The sequence below is a fragment of the Protomyctophum bolini genome (genome assembly GCF_963924005.1).
Source record: "Protomyctophum bolini genome assembly, chromosome: 7".
NCBI lineage: Eukaryota > Metazoa > Chordata > Actinopteri > Myctophiformes > Myctophidae > Protomyctophum > Protomyctophum bolini.
In genome coordinates, this window is record NC_137868.1 from 13,528,115 (window position 1) to 13,547,768 (window position 19,654).

The 19,654-nt window shown below is 42.0% G+C and overlaps 1 protein-coding gene across 1 annotated transcript in view; it reads left to right on the top strand.

The window, feature by feature from the left end:
* Nucleotides 1–2,180: 2,180 nt before the first annotated feature.
* The window catches only part of slc9a1a (solute carrier family 9 member A1a), a 48,019-nt gene continuing 30,545 nt past the window's right edge, over nt 2,181–19,654 (top strand). The window contains exon 1 of the mRNA XM_080769028.1: nt 2,181–3,319. Coding sequence (XP_080625154.1) covers nt 3,004–3,319 — 316 coding nt within the window. The 5' untranslated portion in view covers nt 2,181–3,003. The remainder of the gene's footprint in view (nt 3,320–19,654) is intronic.

The following is a 19,654-nucleotide window of genomic DNA, read 5'->3' on the forward strand; positions in this document are numbered from 1 at the left end:
ATAAGTGGCAGGGAGAGAGAAGGGTAGAGAGACAGTACAGTACAGTACAGTACAGTACAGTACAGTACAGTACAGTACAGTACGGTGCATGGGCGGTCATCAATGTCACAAGGTGATTCCGTTCACTGTTTCTCAACTAGTAGAAAGAAAATGTAAAAAAAAATCTGCAAATTACTAAATGCATGGTCAGGGACCACATGCAATACCTCCACGGACGACCTGTTGAAAACCCCTGTCCTAAACCATCATATGATACATGTTACTGCAAGTGTTTAAACCATAAGGCATAAGGTCTCCAAAAACAGGGGGGGGCTTTGCATGTCGGTGTCCCATCTCTAGATCCGCCTATGGGGACAATAGTTGCAGAAGAAGGGGAAGATTCTACTAGTATCTATCTCTGTCCACGTAACTTGAGAACCGTTCGCCCCACCGACTTAAAATTCGACACACACGTTCCACACCCTCACAGGGAGTGCAGTGCCCGGTGCCTGACAAAGAACTCCATATATGGGCATAAAAGGGACACAGACATGTGTGGGGCATACATTTCCAAGTAGGCCAGTGCCCAATAGTGGAGCATGCATTTCCAACTTGCATCGTTCAAAGTTGGCCAGTGACCAACAGGCACCGCTGTAGAGGCTCCAAAGGATCTAGGTGGGGCAAGAATTTCCAACTTGCATCGTTACAAGTAGGCCAGTGCCCAACGGGCACCACTGTAGAGGCCCCACGGGCACCGCTCTAGTAAATGAATGACTGATGTTTCGATATTGCGATCTTCCTCAGAGTAAGGACTCTAGTATAGAATGTTTAAACGGTATGTCATTTTACATGCAAGACATTTACTTGCCACAATAGCATTGTTTTTCTACATGCATGTGGTATTTCTATGTTACAAAATATCTCAGTGGGCGGCTGTGGCTCAGGATGTAGAGCAGGTCGTCCAATGATCCATGGGTCTGTGGTTCGGATCCCGGCTCCTCCTATCCACGTCGAAGTGTCCTTGGGCAAGACTCTGAACCCTACATTGTCTCCAATGAGTCAGTCGATGTGTGAATGTGGGATGTGAGTATGCGTGGGGTCGACTGTTCGCTGCTTCACCTCCCAATGTATGAATGAATGAACCTTTGTAAATCTCTATAAAAATGCCATTCATTATAAAAATGCCATTCATTACTTGTTAGTTGTTACATCACTGCACTGCATAATGTGTTCCTAGTAAGTCATTGGATACAGGTTGAGTGCTGGGCACACAGTGCCTCAATGTTAAACTGGCTAATAAACAAAACAAAGAATAATGAATAACTAATAAATAATAATGTATATGCTTTGGATAATGGTCAGAAATAAATTCACTATAAATAAAACATAAAATAATAGATGGTGTCTACTCTTCCGGTTACTGTCACTTGAATTTTACCTGAATTGCAGGTTTGACACAATTTGTTAAGTCATAGCCATGGCTGACTGGCTGTAGACTGGCTGTAGTCTTACCAGACTGTTGCCATTTTCAAATCTGGCTACGCGAGACTACCATGGCTGCCACAGACTCGAGGAACAACATAAATTATAATCCATCCAAGAAACAGCACACATTATCAATAGCAATTTTAGAATAGGGTTTCCAGGTGTGGCATTATCTTGGTTTTTGAGAAAAAGGAGGTCACGCACACTGTCTTCACTTATATAACAGTAGTATATTAGGCTACTGAAGGTTTTGGTCTCACGACCTTCCTTAGGTATCTCGAGACCAAAACGTTGTAACCTTCAGTAGCCTAATAACCTAAATGAAGACAGTGTGTGGGACCTCCTTTTTTCATTTTCTCGCACAGGTTGCCTGCTTCGATGCACCTGTCCCTGTAGGTGTGCAAAAGCACTATTGTCCAGTGTCTACATTATCTTGGTTCTTAAAAGGATCCATGGCTAATAAGCCTTTTATGATTCCTAAGGTTAATATGATAATCAAAGCAATATTTTAAATACTTTTTATTTTATCTTTAACGGGACCATATACCATAGACTAGTCTGGTTGTGGGGGACAGAGATGTTCATCACCTTCAGCCTCCTCTCCAATAGGTGTCACTATAGTGAGGCCACCCGCACCCCCCTCCCACCCATCTCTCCTCCCCCATCCCTCTCCTCCTCCCATCGACCTCCCATCTAGATATCATCCGTGAAAGGGTGTGCGTTGTGAAGGTTGTGTGTGTATTTGGTATTTAGCTGATGTACACCACTGCATGCAGTAACACTCTGGTGGTGGTGTGTAAATAGCCTACGGCAAACGGCACTGTCTGCTGAGCAGCTGAGCAGGTCAGACTCAGCCAACATACATACAGTACGGTACTGTCTGCAGAGGACGGGAAATGATGAAAATGCGGCATTCACGGACATGACAACTCAAAGTTGATTGAATGGGACACTTCTTAAAAATGCAACGCGACCGCTTCTTCCAATCTATCTCAAGGTCAACGTCGTGTGATGAGCCCCGTCTGGCAGGACTATCGCATCGTGGACGACTTTCTTTCCAGGGCAGTTGGGAGGGGAGAAGAGCCGAGGAGGAGATGCCGTTGTCCTTCTGCTCGTCAGCTTCCACAATGACACCTTTTCACGGACAAGGAGGACATTCACTGCATCAATGACAGTCAGTCGTCGACAAGATTCCCCGGACAACTTTCTTCCTCTCGTCACTTTTTGAGGAATTAAGTTTGAGGGCTTTTGTTTTACAGTGCTGGCGCTGAGCTCTGTTTGATAACAAGCCGCTCGTATGAGGATTCGTTTCCTGCTTTCCCCCCAGACGGCCTTGTGCGATAAAGTAACGAAACGTTTACCTGCCCGCGGTGCCACCGAAGACAACCTCCCCCCAGACAATAAATGGATATTTGTTTTGGTTTCAGAAGACCCGGCGGGTTTAATCTAGTTAGTTATTAACTTCATAATACACACATAAGTTGCTGTCAACTTCCTTGGACGTGCTTGTTACAGAGCGCCCGTTCCCCGAACGTCACCATGCCTTCGAAGACAGTTTCACGGAGTCCTGCGGGCGGTTTCATCCAGACTTTACTTGACAGGGGGCTGCTGGTGCTGGTGGTGCTGGTGTTTCTGCAGGGCACAGTTCTGCCCCTCGGGGCTGCCAGCTCCCCGGACCACACCACCCACCAGAAGCCCACCGACAGCCACGGCGGAATGGACGAAGCGGGACGAGGACATCACAACGTCACTCACATTAAAAAGAACTTCCCCGTCCTTGGAATCGATTACCACCACATACAGACCCCATTCGAAATCTCGTTATGGGTACTGCTGGCCTCTTTAATGAAATTAGGTGAGTATTGAACCTTACAGCTAATTTAATTGAACCCCGGCGTCACTGATGACCAGACATCAGGGAAATGCTACTGTAGTCTTGTCTACCACATGAACTAACAAACTCGGTACAGGCATGTGATGTAGTCTCCCTGTAGGCTGTATGTATAGGTGCTGTCAATGTCAACATGAGCGATCAAACTCTATAGTATACAGTCTGTTCATTGAATGGTGATGTAGTCTGTAGTGCTGTCAACATGAACTTACTCAGTACAGTCTGTAACTGTATTAGTACAGGCGATGTAGTCTCTCCTGTCAACATCTGAGGGTTCCCATGATCCATCCATCTTCAGTCAAGTTGCTCCTAAATGCACCACATGTTCCAAATCCTACGTAAATCAAACTAAAGGTGCTGTTTTTATCAGGGTATCTTCTGAACTGCATTACATTAACATAATGTATAGCACAGCACAAGCACACTAACCCTATGTTATTGATACAAGATTCTGTCCGTTGCAGAGATGGATTACAGTGCTCTGTGGAAAGATTGGATCACGTTGTGATATATTCTTGTGCTTTACTCAGCGATGACAACTTAAGCCAGACTAAGATAACTTAAGTTCATTAGACTGTACTGTCATGCACTGTACAGGTTCCCCCACCCCACTCCTTTTTTCCTGTAGGTCTGTATGCTGGTCTGTATGCTGTTTTGTAATGGGATACATTTTAGTTGTAGTTTCGCATGACTAAGCACAATTGAGCACACACTGCACAGCAGAAGGTATGAGGACTAGTCTGTCTATAGAGTTTCACTGTTATAAGGCAAAGCATTCACACCATTGCAATAGTGTGCAGTAAAGTGTTTGGAAATCTGAAACTGCAAACATAGATGACAGCCACTCCACATTCAGTCACAGACACTTTTACTTCAACCAATCAGGAGTAAAATGAATCTTGAGCCATTTTACCAAAACGAGTAGTACTACAATTCTGTGATATAGAATCACTTACGTTTTGAATACATCCCCCAACCTTGACAGACACACACAGGTTTCTGTCCTACTCCTCACCTGATCTAAATTTCTCTTATTTCACCACCGTCCTCTCCCTTCAGTCTTACAACACTAAATTAACTTCTGCAATATCCTGCTTTGCCTCCAGTCCCTCCCTGGCTGGCTCCCTATATTCTTCTTCGTCATCTTTCTTAATGCTTTCCTCTAGCGGCCTAATGCAACATGCTTTCTACGGTGCCCTGCAGTGTCCCCTGCTGTCTTTTATTTGGGTACCAGGCCAGCCGCCCTGCGACAGGAGCCTGACTGAGCTCCAGCCTGTACCCATGGGCCATGTTAGGGAGGATTTGGCCCCTTTCGCCCAGTGGGACGCTTAATTTATCTGGATGAGGGGGGTTCACATCACATGAAGGATGCAGTGTGAAAAAGAGAGGGATGAAAAAGAATGATGGGTGGCGATACAGAGTCTCCGAAGCTGAGTTAGATATCAATGAAATGTGAATGAACGATAATATGGGAGGGAGTGTCCGGAGCAGCACATTATGGTGACCTTCAGTTTCTGTCTGGGCTGCTGAAAAATAAATGTGCTGTTGGTAATTCACTGTCACTGCACTACACTTGCCCAGAGTGTGATTTATCCTCTTTGACCTTACCTCACTAGCTCATAGGCACACTGGTGCCCATTTGTCTGTGTGCCGCCTGTATCCACTGCCTGGCCCGCCGCCCTTCTCTCCAAGACCAATCTTTGGTAAACACAACTTGTGAATCAATATTCCCTAGCGGGAAATCTATGAGTCCGTTGCCATGGGGATACAATTCACTCACAATATCTTAATGGAGTGTTTTCCTATGTATTAGCAGTTCCCTAATTTTAGCTTCTCTAATTGTGATACAGATCATTGGTGCACAGAAATTACATTTCCTCTTCACCCGACCCGTAATCTTTCTTTTGGGCCAACTTGGCCTGTGATTTCCTGGGCTGCACCAGACAGACGCCCACACAGATAAAACAATGTCAGTTAGACATTATCAAAGGATCTATGTTAACCAGCTATTACCCAAATGACCCCATTCTGCATTTATTGTACTATGTGAATAATTAAGCTAGTAGGCATCACAGAGGCTTGCCACACTACACTACAAGACTACACTGTTTCCAGGCACAATTGTTGCCAAGGAAGGATGATTGTGGTGGGTGAGAATGCCAGTGATAGTTTATAGCCCTATCAAACATTCAGCAGGGGTCAAATTCAAGATTGGCCTTGAGACTGCTATCAGCATTAAACCTGATAATGTGTTGCAGTGGTATTTGGGTTGCAAGGTGGGGCACATGAGTTTGTTTCCTTGGTTATAGGTGGCTATAAAACGTTTGTGTATCACATTGACAAAGCTTAAATGAGAAAATAAACTTTAAGAGTGCAAGTTAAGGGCACCAGCCATGACACAAAATAAATCATGTTATGTTGTTGTTCACACACATTAGACTATGCAGTTACAGTACTGAGTGTTAATTTAACACTTGAGCTTGTAGAAATGTGTGTGTGTAAGGGTTAATCTTTACAGTCTCTACTGCAGGCTACTGTTATCAGTGGTCAATATTTGTCATTGTGGACATGGCATGCATTAATGGTTCAGGTAGGAAACCCAAACCGGAGTAGGATTTTCTTTTAAACAGAAGTGGAAAGACTAATTGTTTTCTCCCATTTATCTTCCACTCCAGTTATTGAAATATAAAGAGTGTATTCATGCACTGCCACATGGTTTCATGTACAATGGAAGTCTAAGGACCACAAACATCAAAGCCATAGAAAATATGTATTTATCATGGAAAGGCGTTAACACACACCACATCCTGAGCAAATGTGGAAAACGCTTAATTAGACTAACAAATTATCACAGTGTAAGAACGTTTCCACCCTACTAGAGATTTAAAGATGGGGTGAAATGGCTTTTTACTTTTAGGTCATTTTATTTTGAAGTTTCAGTCTGAAACGGAAGCCTCCATGAGCGTTGCATCCCTTCAGGCTATGGGACGTTAATGTCTACGCTACTAGGGATGGGTCAAATTAATTAATTGCGTAACACGGTATACCCGCTATTTGTTTTATGTTTAATTCCCTGTTTTGTAATGACTTTAATGAAAAAAACGGCTTTGTTGCGGACAACGTGGAGAGGCCGATGCGTTAGGATGACATAACCGGAAATCGACCTGCAACCTGTGCTGCTTGGTGTTAAAGAAAAGTAGATGTCGAAGTCATGCAGCAAAAAAGTGGTTGATAATGAGGCAATGTTTGTGGATAGAATAAAAAGAGGAAAGAAATACACAATTGAAGGTTTTTATATCTGGGTCCCTGGGTCTGTCCCTGGCTGGGTGGCTGGGTCTGTTCGATCACGAAAATGGCGTTATAGCGTTTGTTCACCACCAAGTGTCACTGTTGCACAGCCTAAAACACACACATACAATTATTAACTTATGTTTCATTGATTAATTTCTTAACATACTACATCCCTAATTTCAAGTATCTAAATATTGAATCAAGCAACTTAAAAACTCTCTGGGGTGTTGTTCACATAAGTAAAGCCTGCGTAGAAGATAAAATGACAAAGTATTTTTGAAAGACAAAGTGAATATATGCCTATATAGGAATGTGAGGAATATAGGAATGTGAGGATAATGAGAATTGCTTTCTGATTGATAGCTGATGACCGTGTCCTGTTCCTGTACTTTTCTGCAAGCCCTGATGTACAGTATTACATCTTTAATTTATGTTTAGTGGCATCATGTTCAATTGTTCATTGTTTAGTATTGTTTTGTTATATTAGTGGTGCTGTTTTAAGCCTATAGTCAGAGTGAGACTGTAGCCTGCTGAATTAAAAGAACAGCAAATAATGTGTTTCGTAGTTACTAGTCAGAATTACAGTCACAGAAACACAGTCGCCCTTATTGTGAAAAGGTCTACTACCCCTTTATCCGTATGACGTGAGCCTACCCGTGTGAGTCTTGCAATCTTGCAATATTGTTCAGGTAGTGTTTGGTTTCCTAGCAAGTAGTTCACTTATCCCTAGAACACTAAACCTGGGAGATTTTCACCTGGACAATTATGTTTTTGTGATTTTCATAATGTTGATGGTGATGTCTGAGGGCCCTTGGGTACCTTCATGATGCTCAATGACATCATAGAAGGTAGGTTTGTTTCCCTGCCCACATCTCTTTTTTTCCTACAGGCATAGACTATTTCAGATTTCATGTTGAAATATTAAAGAAGAGTACCTGATTGCCATGTATTGCTATACTTCATCATCTGACTTTATCTACTTTAAACATGCATGAGATGTGCTGAGATTGATGATGACCAGGCAGAGAAAGTAGCTAGAGGCATAAAACTAATAACAACATTTATATGTATTTATTAGATCCCCATTAGCTGTACTGTAGCAGCAGCTACTCTACTGGAGTCTCCTCCTGCATAAACAACAACAGAAATGACATAAACATACAGTCCCACAACATACAGTAACCGTACAATACACAAAATATAAACTCTAAACCTGTCTAATACATATGATAACTATATAAGTTATAACAATTATGTCTCTAACATAATTGAGAGAGCACTTAACTCTCTAGTACATCTGTATCACAGTCAAACATTTCAGAACAAAATAATGATATGATGTCCCATACCATTTATTGGGAAAACAAATAAGATTTTCTTAAAACCTAAATGTATTTGTTTCTGAAGGAAAAACAAATCTATTCAGAAAAAAAGAAATGGGGGCAAGAGAAGAAAAACGTTGTCCTGGCTAATCAAACAAACTCGGTGGTGATACTGCAGTGGCTAGAGCACATATCCTAATAATGACTCACAATGGAGTCCAAAGGTAGGGCTATAGGACGTTGGCTGAACTTGGCTCACCCTACCCCAGTCACACCGGCCGTGACATTGTCCTAATCGTGTGGGAGAGATTGTATGTATATTCTTAAAACGCCACACCCATCGCACACAGCTAAGGATGAGACATATCTAGTGTCTTACAATGTTTTCTTATTTCCCTTAATTATCTCCAACAGTCCAGAGACCAAGCTGGAAAACTGATTCTCCTCCCGCAATCTTTCAAATTGGCCTCATGGTCTAATCATACCACACTGCTTTACGTTTTGGCCTAGAACTATTGGTGCATTTATATAGCGCCTTTATCCAAGGCGCTTTACATAGATTATGCATTACATTCACCCATGACACCCATGACATTCACCCATGACTGAGTTGAGGGATACATTTCTGTGGTCACGGGACTGTAGTAGGTGTAGTAGGTTAGAAGATCAGACTTATTCACAAGTGGAAAGATTTTCCTAATAATTCCTACAGATTCCACAACAAAATTAGCTCTTTCTGACAACATTATTTTTGTCACGTCCCAAAATCTAGTGGATGATACCCTATCAATGTCTCAGTGAATACTTAGCCTCATTTCATTATACGTTGTCCTATCCTAATTAAATTAGAAATTGTTTGATATATTTTGTGATAATTTGATCAGTTCAGTGAATTTGGCACCATTTAGAATAGGCAAGTAGACTGAGTTTTGCATCACTGATGAGGGCTTCGAAGTGTTTCTGTTTATTTTTGTTTCATCTACGAATAGCATAGGGAATATACAGTATTTATTTTTACAGTAAGAGCATTATTTTAAATAAATAATAATGGACTATGAATAGATCCTTGAGGTACAGCACTTGATAATGCCGTTCTATGGGACTTCAGGTGCTCATTGTTGATAGATAAATCAGAGAGAGGGTGATTTATCTTTCAACAATGACCACCTAGCTATACATTATCCCGGTTATTACATGGCTACTTAATATATAATATAAATATAAATGGACCTCCTTGCTTGCGGTAATGAAAGTATTCAACCAAGTTGGCCCCACAGAGCGCAACGAGTCGCCTCGGAAACAAACAAGTGAGTGTTGATCAAATGGAATAAATGTTTGGGTACTGCATCGTCTTTCTTTCTTCAAATGTTTCTAAAAACATTCTTGAGAGAGCAATGTTTAGTTAAATGACATCATGTGTTTGTTTACATGGCTGTCATGTTGGGTACAGCATGAAATCAGTGCAGAAAAGCAGTGCTCCGAGCCTTTGATTAGCCAGCGGTCTGTTATCAAGAAATAACACACCGCTGAATTCAGCGATTGACCAATCGGAATCAATCATTCAACCATGGTGTGTAATAAAATGATTTAACCAGTTGAACTTTCCTTGGAACTGTTTGGAAAGGTCCTTATGAAATCCTCTGCCATACTCACTATACTCATTTTCCAATGCAGTGGATATTACTAGTACATCAAGTCCATGTGCACACTACACAGAGTTATTTTGTGGAAGCCATATTGGATGGTGATCGCTGATCATATCATATTATTATTTGTATTTGTAGATGTTGGAGGATTCTTTCATGTAACCGCTTTTTTTAAATGTTTGAAAACATGGGATTAACTAGAGGATTAACTCTCACTAAAACTACACGAGATCATAAGATTAGATTTTCAGTCTGATAAGGCAAGCAGAACTTTTACCTCTCTGTGCTGTGACTGATGTGTACTCTGTAGACAAGCGGACACCTAGGCCCTCCTAGTACAGTGAATGGTGATTGGTCCATCTTGCCTGATTGACAGTTTGGTGATGAGTGTGAAACATTTGTGCACTTAAGTCTCTCCAAATGACCCGGAATGCCGAAGCACGCTTGGCCTTCAACCAGCCAAAATGTTCACATCTACCACCTTCTCTGCTCCCTCCATTGGATTAAAGGGCCACTTCACCCCTTTTGCTTAATGTTGTTTATGTGGGTAATATGTGTTTTTAGCTATTTTAGTATTTATTTTTAAAGATTTTTTTTTGTATTTGTTTTTTGAAGGGACAGACAGTAGGCTGACAGGAAACGGGAGAGAGATGGGGAAAGACATGCAGTAAAGGCCGTGTCGGGCTCGGGAGTCGAACCCGCGGCACAGTCACACTGCGACTGGAATACCAGGCACTATTTGAGTATTTCAAAGTGTCTGTGATGACACTGCTGGATTACTACAATGCCCATAATGCTTTGGTGTACTCACCCCACCTTGTGGATAGGCGGAGGGCTGTCTTACTGAGACGACAAGGAAGTGAGACCAGTGTCCGTGACATCACAAACACTTTGAAATACTAAAATACCGAAGTGGCATTTTAAGAGCATCTGCTAAATGCCTAAATTGTAAACAAACCACGGTGATGAATGTGAACCAAAACCAAGAGAATGTAAAAAATAAAGAAGCTAAAATTAAATTAGCTTTCTTGTTGGAGTTTTGTTGGAGATTTGTGACCTCTTGTGGGTGACAGGGAGTTGACGCCAATGTGTTGGAAACTCTTGTTATGTATGTATACCCAAAATTGTCAATTTGTTATCAGTCATTGTGGCAGTTTATTTTTCACTCTATTGGTATGGTTGCGAACGCAGTGAGCACTTACTGTGAGACCTAGCAGATCATGTCTGTCTGTGTGTCCCACCTTTGTGCCCATATATGGAGCTGAGTGATTTGTTTGTGATTGATGCAACACACTCCATATTTGGACGTATAGCTGCTTTGGGGACTCCTTATATGGTTATGGCTTTAAAAATAACTTAACTTAAAAATATATATATATGTACGAGCTGCGTTAGCTTCCCGCGTTTGCGCGTCTTACTGGTAGGTAGGGCTTGGGCCAGAATTGAACCACCAGCAATAATATCTGCCATGGCAAATTATTTTTGAGTGGTGCAACCACTCCAAGGAACAGCTACAATATGTCCCTATGTTTAGAGTACCAACAGGGAGCAACTTATATTGCAATATGATGTCCATGATCTTTCTTTTCTCCTTTTTTATATTTAGACACTTGCTCTGGAGTGTTACAATGGGTTTGCACACATTTCTAACTTGAAAGAGTGACACAATCAAACTTACTGTCATCAGATATCTATAAACTAAATGTGTAAGTAATATATTGCTTTTTACCAAATGTAGCTACTTATATGATTTGCTATAGTGTGATCCATAGTTTCCATTTTAATGTGGAACACTGAGGCCTGTTGGCATTACTACCTAAACCTGACTTAATAATGTATGTGAAGAAATAGTCTGTGTATATTTTACTGCAGACCTAACACTAAAAAATACTAGTTGGCTCTTAATCATTTCGTAACGGGTCTTGAATGAAAGATATATAGGTATGAAAGATGCAGAACACAATGGCCTGCCCTGCATCCAAAAATAGGACTTGACTCAAAATGTCAAATTAGGGGCATCTTTTACATGGCACTAGACTGGAGGAAGGTCTGCATCAGTCTGAATACAAATGGTTTGTGATTTTGTCAGATGAAAAGAAAAACACTTCTTTGAACATCAGGATGTTTGGGACTTTGGGTGTTAAACATTGCTGAAAAATGATGCCTTTGGAAACGACACAAAGGAGAGTTCAGCCCCTTTATTGTCCATCTTCCACATCGACAAAGGGGGAGGTAAAATTGTTTTCTCCCCTATTCATTTATGCGCTATTCATCCTTTTGTTGCCAGCTTTGAAAATGTGATCAACTGGCAACGAGGCAGAGTTCCTGGCTTTGAAGATGATAACATACATACAGCCAGCGGCCAGCGCCAGACTGACGAGAAGGAGGGGGTGAACTATAGTGCAACAGACTTTATAATACAGTATGTTAATTGTCTTCAATGACCTTAGCCCATAAAGGTTCTCCGTAGGGAGTGGAGTAAGAACAAAGTGCACATCCTTTATTACAAGTAACCTCAAACCACCTGCTTGAACTTGAAGTTGTTTGTGAAGTTTGTCATTCGTCATCCGTTCAATGGGTGGAATTACAATACTAAGCAGCAAACACTGAATTCCAGAGAAAACAATATGGAGACATCAAGTAGTTTTTGTATTGCTGAATAATAACTTGCTAAATGAAGTGTACTCGTTACTAATCTTTCCAAATGTGTCTTCTTGACAACTGTCACGTGACAAGTCAACCAGCCATGAGTTTTTCTTTCAGCCCTGCCGGTTTAACTTTTTACCATCTTATCACCCCTGATAATGTTTTCTAGTGGGCAAAGACTTGAGTGGACTTAGTTGGGATCATGCTGGAGAGATTTCAGAATGTGTGAGCTGTCACCACTTAATGCATGTCGGGTGCTTCAGGCCTTATCACAACGCCTCCATTGACCATGGGCACTAACTGTAACACAAGACAAGGCAGGTCATTCTCTTGAGGGGACGGTGCAAAACTAAGCACATCCTATTTGGACCTGAGCAGAGCGAAGGGTTCTTCATTATTTAAAAGTAAAAAAGATTCCCCATGGATCTTTTTGTGTTCTGTCCTTGGGTGTCTGGAGAGAGTCAGAGTATTTCTAAGTACCTGTTTTGACACGTAAAGGATTCCTTGTCCAAAACCCGCTGCAACGATGAGTCATTCTCAGACTGGTCAGCCTGGCCTGAGTGGCCTCACACTCACAGGCCTCATTGTCCCTCTTTGTCACCGATGAAGGAAACTGGGTGGTTTTACATTCTACGCCTGGATCCAGTATTCAGGCTCTGGCACCTTGACTCTGCAATGGCAGTCACTTAAATCCACCGAATGATGACCTGTCTGCCCTTTTTTCTGCGTACTAGCCGTCTAGCCCCGTCCTTTATGCCTAGGTATTTTTACAGCCAACAGGGTTTGTATGTCACGTGCAGCCTGTATTTATATAATGTCCTCTCAAAAGTTGACGAATCACAGCTCAGGGAAGGTGAAACTTTGGAAGAGTGTGAAAGTTGGGTCATAGTTGAAAGTCTATGCAAGTAATAATAAAATAAAAAGTTTTCAGACAAATCTTAGTTAAGCCCACATTGTTTTTGTGAAGCACTCTTGTTATTGGTGACGTAGACCTATTTATAAAAAATCACACCCGTGTGAACTGAGTGGTGCAACTCTGTGTGGTGGTCCCCGGTGGGTCCCCCGGAACTTCCAGACCCACCGGAACGCGCCCAGGGTGCCACCCCGGTTCCGGCGAGCCGCCCCGCGTCCGAAATGGTCGAGAAATGTGAGTTACTGTGTGGGGGAATTAGCATTTAGCAGACACCTCTCCCTCTCTCTCCCCCCACAAGCAGCCAATCTTTTTAGTATTTGTTCCACCAATTAACACGTCATTATGATTCCTGCACAGGGAGGCCAATTAGGGATGCATGATTAATCGTAAATTAAAAGTAAGTGGCGATGTCGATACACACATCAATGCGTTCTCATTTCTAATTAAAATTACTGATTCCATTGAGTCACGCTGCTGTTACTAATCTGACAGCATGTATTGGTGGAGGCATAAACACAGATTATCTATCATTAGTTTACTCGGACAGCGTATGAAGGAAGGTTTTCAAGCTAAAAAAACATATATCTATATATTAGTAACGCAAACAAATCCTCAAGGCGAGTGATGATGGGTTTAAACTGAAAAAGAGGCAGTGTGGATGAAAAAGCAGTTATTACAGTATTTGCATCATCGCACCGCAAGGTAACACTATAACAATCTACTACAACAACCTCAAACGTCATTTAGCAATGAAGGACAAAAAACAGTACATCACAAACCCCCAGCCGCCAGACCACACAAACCTCATTAAAGTTAAAAACATGTTTTTTAAGAAATTAGAACTATGACGTGTGAGAGAATCGTGATTTTCACATTTGAGCAAGAATCATGCAGGCCATGCTGTTTATTAGACTTTAACAATCTATCAATTTAGAAATGGTCAATTTGAACTGCTTTAACGGAAATTGCTTTTGCCAAGGCTTAGATAAAACTCCAGTCAGATCATTATCAATGTATAACCCTTTGCAGATGGAACAAAATGGGACATTAATAAGCAATATCTGACTGATTGCCTCTGGAGAAAAGACACAAAGTAATAACTAGACAAGACTGCCACCAATGCAGCAGAACAATGAATGACTTGGCATCTTATTTGAGGACAGTCGTGGGAAAATTGATGAGCTTGAAAGTTTGACTTACAATAGTGAAACCAGTACAGGTAATGGACTAAAGTTGTAGCTAATGAACAAAGACAATGCACCCCAGATAAATAACACTGGCTTTTATCAAAATGTATATGACCTTTTTTATTTTATGCCCCCTATCCACTGTATACAACAAATACAAAATAAAGGGGAGGGACATCATTTTTTCAAACTTTCATATGGAAATATTACTTACACATTTAACACATTTAGATTTAGCTTGCAAGTTGGGAATCTAGGTGCCGATGTAGCCTGAAACTCTGATTTATAGTCAGATTGTGCCACTTGACTCAAACTAGAGGCCCGATATGTTGACAGCTTCAATCATTTATATGATATGATATAGTACTTTATTGTCAGTTTGCGACCCAGCAGCCTTGTATGCAACAAGTCGACTGATGGACAAAGGACCTCTTCAGTTTGACCGTATTGTCTCCACCAGGCCGAAGGCATGGTGGAGACATGTTTTGTACTGTATGTTTTGCACTCCGTCTGTCTGTGTGTGTGTGTGTGTGTGTGTGTGTGTGTGTGTGTGTGTCCGTCCGTCCGTTACCAGCTAATCTCTGGCACCGTTAACCTGGTCGATGCCAAACTTTGCACACGCACTCCCTGGATGCCAACAATGAACCTCTGCCACAAATATTCCAGAACGTCCTGTTATAGCGCCACCATGAGGCCGACTTTTGTAAAACATTTATTGATATTACTCCTCCAGATTCTGTCCAAAAGTCCCGCAAATCGTTACACAGCATCTCTATATTCATGTGCTCAAGACGGATCTGTCCCATATTTCATATTCCATCCTAATTGGCTATAATTAGCTTTCAAAGTGTGCAGGATTGGCCCGTTTAGAACAAAGAGCGTCAAATCATGAACGCAGCGTGAAATCGTTCACGCATTTCCTACTAGTCTGAGGAATATATCCCACCCTTTTCACATTGGCCTGTTATAGTGCCACACTGCCACCAACAGGTGGATTTTTGCAAAACACATTTTTGGAACAAAATGCCTCAAATCATCCAATTGCCATCAAAGGCTTAAGAAGAAATGTCACCCTTTTCACATTGGCCTATTATAGCGACACCAGGATGCCACAACCTGACCTGGCCTGGTAGCTGTGTCCCCCGAGTGGCACTTAATCTAGTATGCTGGAACACCATATCTCCTTCCTGAAGAGCATATACTCTCCATACAAAACATGGCTATTATTTGAGGTGACTTGCTAACCTTAGGATGCTGTTATCATACAGTATGTGGATAGTCATTCACACAGAAACGGTCCAAGACAGTCACTCTGCAGTCTGCATAGCCTGGGAGTGGAAAGTTCCCTGGCAGACGAAGAAGAACACTTTAATGTCTTATATAATATCCCCAAGTGGTTGTCCCACACATCCCTGAATTAATAATAATAATATCTGGGACTTATATAACGCTTTTCTTAATACCCAAAGACACTTTACATGTGTGGGGGCCAGGGGGGGAACATAAGAAAAGGACAACTTTATTAGAAAACAAGTAAAATAAGAATAAAAACCAATAAATGTAACAAGTTAAATGTTAATGTAACAAGTTACATGTAACAAGTTAAAAACACATCAGCTAGTGAATGCAGTTCTGAGGTGGGCCACAGAAATAGCCCTGTCGCCCACAGGTTTTGCCTGATCTTCTTGAATTGACTATACTAGACTGGTGCCCGGCTGTAGAGCACCGAGTCGTTAGCGATAGAAGTTGGAGATCCATGCCCCACCCGGCTATGCACTACCCGTTGTACCCGTGTCAGAGTACCCGTTCCACCCATCTGTCTGTGTCCCTTTTATGCCCATATATGGAGATTTCTGTATCTGTCTCTCTGTGTCCCTTTATTCCTATATATTGGGTTTTGTGTCAGGCATGCCTAAATATGGAGTGTTGTGAACTTGTGATGTCAGGCATGCCCAAATATGTAGTGTTGTGATGTCAGAACAGGGCAGCTCCATATATGGACACTGGGCAGGGGCCCTGTCCAGAGCCCGGGCAAAGGCCTTTTGTGGCGGTTCTGGACAACTGTGTGTCCGACACCGGGCACTGCAGTCCCTGTGGGGGTGTGGAATGCGTGTGTTGAATTTGAAGTCGGTGGGGCGAATGGTTCTTGAGTTACAGTACGTACATTATACAACATGGTGCATTTATAGATATATTAAGTGTGTGTTGTGAATGAGAAATGCAGCCCTCTGCCTCACCATCCACTGCCAAGGTACCCTATAGCAAGACATTTGTGGTGCTACTAGGCAGGAACCAGGTGTACACATTAACCATCATTCTCCCTGCAATTACGGTACTCCTCCACGCCATTGCTATAAATGGGTATTCATTAGTCAACTTGCCAAGTATAACATGTTCAATTTTACAGCATGTGTCTTTCAATTACTATTGACTACAACAATTTCTCTGCAATAATAGAGCCCATGATATATCTGTTTTTGATTTTAAATGAGATAGGATATTGTATACAGAGATATGAAAAGGGATAGAGAGATGGGAGGAGACATGCAAGACATAACAGGAGCTGAACTTGATCTCACTACATCAAGAAGTCTGTGCTAACAAACTGAACATGCACCCCAAGGGTGTTAGTCTTGAATCAGTAACATTATGGTTCCCATTCCCAATGCCGTGACATTATACTATGAACATGTAGAGAAGACGTTCCCTTGAGGACTGATTTGTTTGAACTGTTAACTCATTCTATTAGCAGCCAACCCCAACCCAGTATTGTTGCTTTGGATTCTATAACGAGGAAGTTGGCGTATCACTGTTGTGTCCTGCCTTTTTCCACTTCCAGTTTATAACTCGTTGAACAAGCTCCTTAAGTGCAGGGAATTCCTCAGTATTCACAACAAGTAGTAGTGCCACTGTTGTGAAGGGGATGGATGAATAAATACTATACGAAAGTTCTTCTTCCACGCAGTTCATGTGCTGACAAAATAACATGAATTATTTTCTGCCCAGCCAATTCTGGTTAGGTTCCTTGAATTAGTCGCCTCGGAGCTTACTCAGCTAGGGCTTTGAAAGTACAGCTGTATGTGGCTGCATTCTAAATTACACTGATGCACTTGTTCGCCTACAAAAGAACTTGCGCTGACTGCTGAGACACTAGTGAGTGTTGTCCTCCTCACGCTACCCAAATGGGAGCCGCCACACTCAGATGTCTTGTATTCCTCCAGAAAATATCAAAGACTGGCGGGATGGGGGAGAGGGGAGGGAGAGGGGAGGGAGAGATTCCATCCATTCATCCTTCAATTTCTACATGTAGCAGCTCTTCTCCAGAACAACTTACAAGCGTACAGTTGTTGGCAGTGAGTTCAACCCTTCATCCATACCATTAGTCTGCAAGGGGATGAGATTGATGCTAAGTTTAGACATTTATTGAGTGGTAAATTAAACAATTTGTGAGCCAAAGTGTAGTGTAAATCAGTGAGTGTAGTCTGGGAGCATTTACTGTTGAGGGCTATGGGAGTTCTGTCCTGGGCATAATTCAGTGACAAATATGTCCGCTTGATTATACCAAAAGTCATAGTCACTTAACCTTAATCTGTTTTCAACATTGAAAGCAGATTTCTAAATAAGCACTTGAACGGTATGAGGCAATAATAATTGGAAAATGACCAATTGAACTGTTTTCCATTAGCCGACTACCCATGGTGATACTAGCCTTATCTGTTGGAGCCTGCTCATAACATACAGGAGCAAACAGTGTGTTTCGCTAATGGATCTGTGATAAACGGAAGGTCCAGCATGCTCTACGCTTAAAGGGGGAGCAGCAGACCTGTGCTGTGTACCTGGATCCCTCTACTCTCCCTAAACAGAATGCAGCACAACCTGTGCCAACCAGGCCAGATGGTGTCTCTTTCGGCGCATCATCCAGGCTTGATTTGAAGAGCTTGTGTACTGCTGTACAGTGAGTGAGCGATTAACGTGCAAGCAAGTACCGCAGTATGTTTATTTTGTCCTCTAAGGCTAATACGCTCACATGCTCGAGTATATATGAATAGAGACGTCACCGGATTTCTCCTCCCATCCACTTGCATTAAGTTGCTCAAAAGCGCATGAGGCAATTTCACTCCTCTTTCCGGGTAGGAACAGAGTGCATTCTGGGATGGATTGGGCCAAATCGTGATAGCGCTGGCCGTTGACTATCATTGCACGCGTTCATGTATGAAACAGCGTCATTGCCCCAATAACATGAACGTGCGCAATGATAGTCAACGGCCCAGCGGTGGCTCGAGCTGCAATACCAAGTTCGGCCACTATGTCCATTTCGCCTCAGGGTTTCCTATCGGTGACGTCTCTATTATATTTACTAGCCCTTACCCGTTGTGAGATATTGCCCCTCCATAAATATCTTGAATTGCCGTTCATTAAGAAAAATATGTGTGTTCTCGCATTTTTTATTCACTAATAAATTCATTATTAATTTATAATTTGTTAAATTGGAAAAAGTTAAGACCTCCATATTATTATGGTCAATGTGTGAAAAGTGCCTGTGTGAAAAGTGGGAGCGATTGGTGCAGGCGGTGAGGAGATACGCCGGTGTTTCTCACAGACATTCAGACATTGAGTTAATTATAGTATGATACTCTAAGGTATTAGCCTGCTAGCTCTAACCTCCCTGTGTTTTGATGGGGTGTGACTACTGACTGCAACCCATACTCTTTGTGGTGCTGTGCCAGGTGCAAGGTGACATGATCCCATGCTGCAGTAGAACTGTAAATATAGCTAGGTGAAGAATTCTCCCTCCAGGGCCACGGCGCTACGCACGCAGCGCTGCCAGTTCTGAAGTCTTCATCCACTCTCCCTTGTGTGTTGGTCCTTTTTATAGAAAGCTGCAGTTGTCTTTCATGGCCTATAACTTCAGAACGATTTTTTTGTACAGCCTTTGCTGCATATACTAGTGTCATGTGTCAGCCTTCACTGTATTCCATAGGTTTCCATATCCTACAGTAGCCTTTTTCAGAATGAGGAGAACTTTCAGGATTGTTCTTCCTTTTGTGGAATCCTATTAGTCATGCCGTCCTGCTATGTTTTGAAATGACAATTTAGTGAGCATGCAGTAATGGCGAATTAGATGGTGGCTAATTGCAGCAGAACCTTATTTCAGTTAAATCCGACCCCTCAGAAATTTAATTAGAAAGTAAAGAATATGAAGTGCAACATTTTCTTATAATTAGCAACACCATCTACTACTTAAGGTTTATAGGCCCATTTCCAATTTGTGCGTTTACTGACATGTATGCTGA